We start from the raw sequence: 8,843 nt of genomic DNA on the forward strand, positions 1-8,843 counted from the left end.
CTCGTCACTGACTTGTGTGTGTGAAGGTTGGTTGATTCGGTGAAATTGCGAGTTTGACGAAAAGCACCACCTATCACGGGCTAGCTACCTAAGTGCTAACACAAAAGGGTAAAATCGATGGAACAGCAGCACACACACCCACCCACGCTTGATATCGGCCTGAGACTGTTGGTTGTCATACCGACCTAGCTTCTGCTATCTTTTCTCCCTCAAATGCAATGCGGGTGTATTGCGCTATCAAAACTTGCAAAGTTGTGACGCACGTCCCCGCGTGGCCCACTTCCTGCACAAGCCTAAAAGACAGCACTCCGTGTGACAGGCCTCTTCAACAAAGCACCAAAAATTTTCAATTCTTCTACTAGCGCCTAAAGCCTGGGTGGTTGCGACGCCACCCTTCCGCAGGTTCAATCACGTGTGGTCGTCTTTTCCCATTTTAAAAAAAAAAGCAATAGATTTGTTCTTTCGCTCGGCGGCGACTTTACTTTTGAAAGGGCCACCAAAAATAGAAAAGAGGAGCAGCGTGCGTAACACGATGTGCCAGGTGGCATTTGCCCAGAGGTCATTCCCAGGCTGTCGACGTGGCGGCACGCGATTGGAGCTGGCGAGTTTTACGTGGCGAAGGGCCGGTGACGTGGCAAGGTAAGGCTAAGGGCAATGCGGACGTGTAAAGTGGCGCAGCAAGGGTGCATGGGCGGTTGCGGGACACGTGTCGGTGAGGGACGGGGAGGTGACCGGCGGAGCTAGGGTTAAGGGGCAGAGACGGAAAAGGGGGTGTTCACAAGGAAAGAACAGGGAAGGCGTGACAGAGCACCATCGCGCCCCAGGAAAGAAACAAAGAAAAGAGAGAGAAAAAAACGCGCACACGAAAACAGGGAAGGAAGGCGAGTGGGGGGGGGAGAGAGATAGGTGTGGAGAGAGAGAGAAGGGGGGGGGCAGGCAGGCAAAGGGGGCGGGGGTTTCATGGTGGACAACAAGGACATGATGGTGCAGCAGCAGCAGCAGCAGCAACACCACCCGCACCGCTCCTCTTCTTCATCCTCTCCATCCCAGCATCATCACCTTCTCACTTCATCTCCCTCTCCCCAGCCCCCCCATCCATCATCCCTTCTGTCTTCTTCCCCTTCTTCCCCTCATTTGGTCCCTCCTCGCTTGCCTCTCAAACGCAAGTCCACAGATTCCCACACCCCCCTTTCCCCCAACCCTACTACTACCCCTTCCAGTAATATCTCTAAACCACATAAGCAGAAATTGCTCAAAGTCATCCTCAAAGTCCCCCCTTCCCCTCCTTCTTCTCCCCCTTCCCTTTCCCCTTCCTCTCATCAACCCACCTTTTCCTCCCCCTTGCCCCCCCTATCTTCCCACCCCCAACCACCATACCTGCACCAGCATCCTCACCAGCGGTTTCTCATCCAGCAGCAGCACCTCCAAAAGCAGAGGCAGCACCAGCACCAGCACCAGCACCAGCACCAGCACCAGCAACAGCAACAGCATCAGCAACAGCATCTTCTCAGAGACCAGCAGCGTCACCCCAGGGACCAACAGCATCCCCCCAGAGATCAACCACCACCCCAGTCATTACCGTTGCCATCATTGCAGCTTCAACATCACATCAGGCAGCAGCACCAACATCTGCATCCGGAGCCACAGACGCAAGACACTAATGGTGTCTTACATGCGCAAAGTCAACCATCATCTCAACAGTTCAAACCTTACGCCCATCAGCCCCAACAACAATCCCCTCAGATCAAACCCATCTCCCACCAACAGCAGAAAATCTCACATCTCAAGCCCCATTATCCCCACCAATCACCCAATCCACCCTCTCAATTGCCTCCGAGTGCTCATTCTCAGCAGATCAAGCAAGCACAGGTGCTCCTTCCGCAAGCACAGCAGATTGATCTGCCTCAGAACTGCAGGATCACATCACAGCAGCAGACAAATCAACATGTAAATTCAGAATACACTAGGAGCGGCCAACAGCACCAGCCAATTTTGCCCAATTTTTCCTCAAGGGCTTCCCAGCAGGAGAAACAGGAAATAGCAAGGAACAGTGCTCACGAGAAGCCACAAGAGCAAGAATTGCGAGATCCACAGTTACGGCAGCAGGAAGGGGAGGAAGAGGAAAACGAGGAAGAGGAAGAGGAAGAAGACGAAGAGGAGGAAGAAGAGGATGAGGATGAGGATGAGGAGGAAGGGGAGGAAGTAGAGGACGAGGAAGATGTAGAAGGTGGTTTGCAACGGAGGCTGAAGAGGCAGCGTCAAGAAGCGAAACTAACACCTTCCTCCTCTAATCCCAGGGTTCAAGAGCTCCAGAATAAGCCTCCTCCCTCGAGTCCTATCCTCCCAAAGAAGCTGCCGCTCAATCCTTCATCAGGTACTCATGGCATGCCTCAGGCTTCCAAGGTGCCCTCCCCATCATCCCGCACCCAACCGCCCCCGTCTTCCTTGTCCTCAGCTCCGCGTTCTTCCCCTCCTTCCTTGTCTGCCACATCCCTCTCTGGTCTCTCAGATGATGCACAGATGCCTTCAAAGAAGAGGAAGCTTCGGGCTGTTTCTGATGCCCTTGGTGGCCCAGAGAACCCACGCCTCTTTGCAACACCTGTTTCCAACAGCCAAGTACATCAAAAGGTGGACATCAATTCCACCCCATCATTGCGCCCCAGATTGATTCAGGCGGCTAAAGAGGAGGATGTGCTTCCCAGAAATTTTGAGGTGCGTCCTTTCTGCTGTAATTTTTGGCCTTCTGAAACTTGGATTGTTTTTGAGGGCACCTAAGAGGATTATGGTGATAAATTGTAACAATTGAGTTCTAAACCGTGTATGATATGTATGCTGCAATCCACAGAATAAAGAGATCAAGGATTTGGAGGGGTCAGGTGTTTCTTCAAGTAAGTTGGAAATTTGGGCTGTGATGTTCTACCGTGATGTGTGTGCCGGATATTCCAAACAACTTAGTTGGTGTTCTTTATACGTGCAGAGTCAGCAGCCAAAGTCCAATCATCACAACCCCCTCCGGGGAAGAAGTTGCTGAAAGGGATTCTTGACAAATTACAGAAGTATGTGTTTTGAACTAGCACTGGTTCGGTTCACATGGTGTCGAACAATTGTGTAGGTTTTGATGGGCTGGTTCACTGTTATGACAGGAAAGATAAGTTTGGTGTGTTTGCTGAACCGGTTGATCCGAAGGAGGTATGCAAATAATTAGCTGAGCACGGTTGAAAGTGTGGCTATGCCAAGTTGCATTGCATAAGAACATGATGATACTTTCTGCAGGTTCCTGATTATTATGATGTCATAAAAGATCCAATGGACTTTGGAACAATGAGAAAAAGGATCACTGCAGGCTATTACTCATCACTGACACCTTTTGAGGTCAGTGTCTGCTGTTACAGTTGTTTTTTTCCTCTTTTGGTTGAGTTAGGTGGTTGACTTTGTAATTTCATTGTCGGATGTTTGCATTTTCAGAAAGATATCACTACCATTTGCAGTAATGCAATGAAATACAACAGCAAAGGGACTGTTTATTATAGGCAGGCAAGAACTTTTACTTGGTGGCACATTACTTAGCTTTTTCTCTTTATCCTGTGAAAATGACTGTCTAGTCATTTGTGAGCCTCAGTCTTGACCTTCTATATCCAAATTTGTTTGTTAATTAGGCACGGGCAATCAAAGAGGCCACTGACAAAATCATGGAAAGCTTGAAGTCTTTCAATTTAGCATCGGGTACAGCTGCAGAAATTGTTGCAAAGCTGAAACTGGGGGGACCATATTCAAAGAAGTCTCACAAGAAAAAGCTTGCTGTTAAAGCTTGGCTTGACCGTGACAATGGCTCGGAACCTAGCCTTGTGGCAGTGGGTGATCGCAATGGAAGGATGAGTGTGGCAGCTCAAAATGAAACTATTGGTCGTGACACGGAAAGATTGTTTGGCAGTGGGCTGGTTTCAACAGCATTTGGTAGTGCCCCTGCAGAGCTGTATGCAGATGGCTATCAAGATTCCTCAGGTTCAAAAATCTTTCATCTCATTTTTATAGGGCAATTTTTGCTCGGGTTTTAGCTGCCTGTACTTTGAAGTATTTGTTTCTTCATTTTGAGGGAAGCTCTGGTTCTACAAATTCCAGTAGCCTGTGTTTTACCTGGTGATGACATGAAAGGACCCTTTTGGTGTGCTATCAGATGAAGGTTCTCTCAATTTTTCATGTTTGGAGGATAAGTGCATGAACTATCTGTACCAGATCCCAGTAGCAAAACACCTTGTGGGTTCCCCTTAAATGAAAGGAAAGAGGAATGCATGGAATTTTTTGTATGTGTTATTTATTTCTGTTGAAAGTGTACCATTACCGGTCTTCAGTGGAGTGTAACCAAGGGTCACATTTTTAATTTTTAATTTTTAATTTTTTTTGGGGGGGGAAACATTTGTGTTATTTATATTGAGAATTCGTCAAACCAAATTTCACTGTTGGTCTTATTTGATGTCTTTTTCCGCACCTCAAGTATGGTCTTTGGTTAAACCTTGATTTGGAGCAAAAATGCAAAATGACCTTCAAAATTAAAAGTTTCTACTAAGGTATTATGTAACTGGCCCTTCTACTCTGGCCAGTGTTTTGCAGATTGGGAAGTTTCAAAAAGGGTTTTCTGATTAATTCTGTCCCTATAAGGCAAGACACAGTTATTTGAAGCCTTATTCTAAGTATCCAACTTTGTCAGGATCATCAGCAGCCACTTGGCATAAGTTACTTTTGCCATGTCATAGAAAAGTCTCTGTTTTTACTCGTAAAATGGAAGATCTGAGTTTTTTTATACCTGGTAGTTTCAACAAAATTTGTGTTTTCCTATTTTGCATGCCATCTTGACTGACGTCCACATTCAGAGTAATGGGCTGTTGTAATGGCTTTACAGGTTCCTTGTTCAGGTCCATTGGTTTAGGTGATGCAAGAAGGCTGCAGGTGTATGATGAAAATCGGCGAAATACTTACAAGCCACCCACCGCTTCTTCACATGGGACTAGTTCACTGGTGACAGCCATTAGTGGTGATCCTCCTCGGTTTGCACCGGTACATCTGCAATGCCTGCTTTTTTAATGTCAAGTTTATGTATGGCTTGTATCTTTACTTTCCAAAATATATAGCCAAGGATGTTTGAGTGTTTCATGTCAGGTTGATGCCTCAAATTTTGAATTACAGACAGGGTATCAGCTGGATTTCCCTTATGCAAGGAGCTTAGCTCGGTTTGCTGCAGACTTGGGACCTACTGTCTGGAAAATTGCTTCGGAGAAAATTCGGAAAGCGCTTCCTCCAGGTTTTCCTTTTGGGCCTGGTTGGGTAGGTGAAAGGGAAGGTGTTTTTGTTGCTCCTTTGAGCAAACCCTCATCACTTATGAATGCCAATGTCCAGCCCAAGGTGTTGAAGTTGCCAAATGAGTCTCGACAACTTTTGGCTGGAGACATGCAAGCACACAAGTTCTTAAATGAATGTTGGGCTTCTAATGTGGATGTGCAATCTTGCAAGGATGGTCCGATCAAAGGTGATTCAAGTGGAACATTATGTGCGAAACACTCTTACCAGCCGAGCTCTGTCAACTTGAACAATCCGCCATCCTTGGAGCCTGATACCAGGACTTCAAATGAAGATGGTGTGCAGGCAGCTGAAGATGGGCAAGGAAGAATGGTTGATCCATCAAGAGGGAGCCATAATACAGGCCATATTGTTGGGTCTAGCACGACAGCTCCTGTAGATCCGGTGCCTATGGCAAGGGATGCACAAATGAGTAGGCTGATCCCATCCAAACCCGCACAAGTTGGGACAATACCAAGTATGCCTGCTAGTGCAGTATTGACTTCGCAAAATGCAGGCCGATTGCAGACTGGAAGTAGGCTTTCAAATGAAAACGAAATGTTCACGTCTGTTACTAATACGCAAACTGATAGGGGCTTTGGACTGAAAGGTAACGGCAGTGGAGAAGCAAAGAATGAAAGCCTCAACAGGGCAAAGTTTGCAGTTCTTTCTGACAGCAGAGGGTCAGCTCCTAATTTAAATATGATGCCCAGCTCAATGTCACATAATCTGAACGTGTCTATTGGCTCAAAGGCACCTCCTAATCTGAATGTGCCTTCCAGTGCAGTGGCACCTCCTAACTTAAATGCACCTGCTGGTCCCTTGCCACCTAACTCAAGGCTACCAGCTCCTAATCTAAACATGCCTTCAAACCCGATGCCGCCACCTAATCCTAACACACCTTCAAACTCAATACCACCTCCTAATCTTAATGTGCCTTCCAACTCAACAATGCAAGCGACAGCCAATCATACTGCACCTTTGTTAAATGAGGGGCAGCCTCATATGAGTGCACCCATTTTCAATCTTGATCTTGCAGGAAAGCTAAAAACTACAATGGTGATGCAGGAGAGAGGGTCAGCGGGATGGGGTCATGTTAGCCAAGGAGAAGGTGGCTTGCAGATATCATCTGCCTTACCTGAGAGATATACTATTGACCATCACAAAGAGAGGACTGAAGGCAATGAGGCCGAGAATCTGACTCCAGTTGCCAGGGTGAGCTCTGGTATTGTTTCTGGGAAGCAGCCTACTTTTGGTGCTGGAGGCCAGTCCATTCGGCAGTCAAGTGTTCTCAACCATGATGATTATGTGATCGACTCCAATCCAAGGAGTGTAAGTACATTGAATCACATGGCATCACGGCAACAAAACACGAATGCTGGCTCTTTATCTGTAAGCTCTGCAACACCTGCCTCGAATAGCATATTAAGTGGTCAGGAAGATGCAAATCTGCATGGCTGGGTACAAGCCCAGCGAGTAGAAGGTGCTAATGGAAGGACTGCTGGCATGAAAATGCAGACTCAGGGTTTAGGTAATACCTTGCAAAAATCTCAAGTTGATGTTGTACATTACTCTGATTTTCAAGACAAACATGCAAGGCTATTATCCCAGCAGCCGCATCTTCTTTCAAGATTTGGCAATCAAAGGCTAACTACTCTTCCTCAGTTTCTACAGCAACAGATGAACCCTGAAATGCATTTAGCTGTTCAGCAACAGCAGGTGCGCTTGCCATCATCAGGCAGTGCAAATTCTGTGTCTTCCTCGCAAGGGGGAGTGGATTCAAGGGATCCCAAATTGCTGAGGCATCTACAGCTTCCTGGGCACCTAGTTTCATCAGGAGGGCCACAGTTACAAAGTCAAGCTTGGCAATATGTGGGTCCTCCCACGATTGCTCTGCAAGGCTCTAATGTATCCCTTTCAGCTGCACCAGATCTAAATGTCAGTCTGCCCTCTGCCAGATCTCATCCTGATCAGTCGAACGGTTGTGAAATGCAGCAACCGGATCTTGCTTTACAGCTTTGATTGAGTGAACTGCAAAAGTTTCGGGTACTGAAGATGCATTCCCTACTCCCCAGTAGTCTTTGAGAGAAGTGGAATTTAGCTTCTCCAGTGCTTCTTCAGTGAACGGCAATGCAATTAGGAGCTGTACAAAAAAGTGTAAAGTAAGAGCCGTTTTATGTGGACTCCATTTTCCATTTCTGGTTGTCAAGCTAACAGTGAAGAGCTTTTTGACTGGCATTCTAATGAAGTGTTATGACCAAGGGCTGTGAAAACATAAATTTGAATGTGAGTTTTCCACCCTTTCTAATACCTTTTACATGTCAAAATGAATGAATCCATTGTATTTCTCACACGAAGAGAGGACAGCAAGTGTTCTTATGTTGTAAGCTCCATTGTCTACTGGCTGTCAGGAATAATTCAGCATTGAACGCTGTTGTTGTCATAAATCAATTGGGAAGTCTTATGTGTGCAATGTAAAAACGACTAGATGCTTCTTATAGCTGCTAGATTTTGGATATAAGTTTAGTTTCTTGTTTCTTATCTCTTACATGGATTGCTTTGGCCTTTGCGCCTTGACATCCTACTTGTTTCATCTTCTTCATATAGCTTATGAATACTCTTCATCTTCAAATACAACATTGGCATGGTGTGGTTAGTCCTCCTAAGTCAACACCCCTTTTGTCTAGACATTCTACATGTTCCTCATCTTTCCCCATAACTTTTGTTGATCCATTTCTAGAAATACCCCTTTCCTTTTCTTTGTGATGATTTGCAATTCAAGTCAAATAGAATTTTTCCATAATTGCAAGCTTCTCATGGGAGTTGGTTGACAATGTATTTTAGCTCCACAATTTTGGGTGTATGCTATTTCAATGATACCTAGCTAAAGGAGGAGGAGCTCCCATCTCTACAAACATATGGTTTTATAATACATGGCATAATTATCACTAGTACTCAAGGTTTTTTTGTGTGATAGCTTATGATAGGGAGACTCAAATATCTAAGAATGTATTGAAGCATTCAACATCTTGATCATGAGTCAACTTGGAAGTCTTTTGTGGAAATTTAAAAAACTGAACACTTTTTATAGTGGCTAGACATTGTGTGTGTGTGTATACAATTTATGGGTGTATTATAATCTTTAGCCTTTATGGTAGAGTGAAAAAAACTAAACCAAATTTATGGGTGTATTATAAACTTTAGCCTTTATGGTAGAGTGAAAAAAACTATACAATTTTTCGGTGTATTATAATCTTTAGCCTTTATGGTAGAGTGAAAAAAATAAACCAAATTGAGTCATCACAACACTTGGCTAGAGTGAGATTGGGGTGAAAGAAGAGGGATGACATAGGTTTATATAGAATCCATGCCTCCCTTAGTCCTTTGACAAGTTGAGGGCAACACTCACCTTAATTTTGATTTAGCTTACAACAATGATGTCCAAAACTTTTCGTAGTGCCTTTTGGGTGAATTTGCCAATTGAATCATGTAATAGGCAAGCACAATCCTCT

The 8,843-nt window shown here is 45.2% G+C and overlaps 1 protein-coding gene across 1 annotated transcript; it reads left to right on the plus strand.

The window, feature by feature from the left end:
- Nucleotides 1-927: 927 nt before the first annotated feature.
- LOC148031725 (uncharacterized) lies at nucleotides 928-7,718 on the plus strand. The gene is made up of 9 exons (XM_087685307.1): nucleotides 928-2,712; nucleotides 2,846-2,888; nucleotides 2,978-3,056; nucleotides 3,144-3,189; nucleotides 3,274-3,372; nucleotides 3,466-3,534; nucleotides 3,657-4,002; nucleotides 4,898-5,052; nucleotides 5,182-7,718. The coding sequence occupies exons 1-9, from the start codon at nucleotides 961-963 to the stop codon at nucleotides 7,351-7,353; spliced, it is 4,761 nt and encodes a 1,586-aa protein (XP_087541433.1). The 5' UTR covers nucleotides 928-960; the 3' UTR covers nucleotides 7,354-7,718.
- The last annotated feature ends 1,125 nt before the right edge of the window (nucleotides 7,719-8,843 follow it).

The sequence above is a fragment of the Lygodium microphyllum genome, chromosome 9, assembly GCF_053477565.2.
Source record: "Lygodium microphyllum isolate KBCC chromosome 9, Lygodium_microphyllum_v1.1.10, whole genome shotgun sequence".
Taxonomy (NCBI): domain Eukaryota; kingdom Viridiplantae; phylum Streptophyta; class Polypodiopsida; order Schizaeales; family Lygodiaceae; genus Lygodium; species Lygodium microphyllum.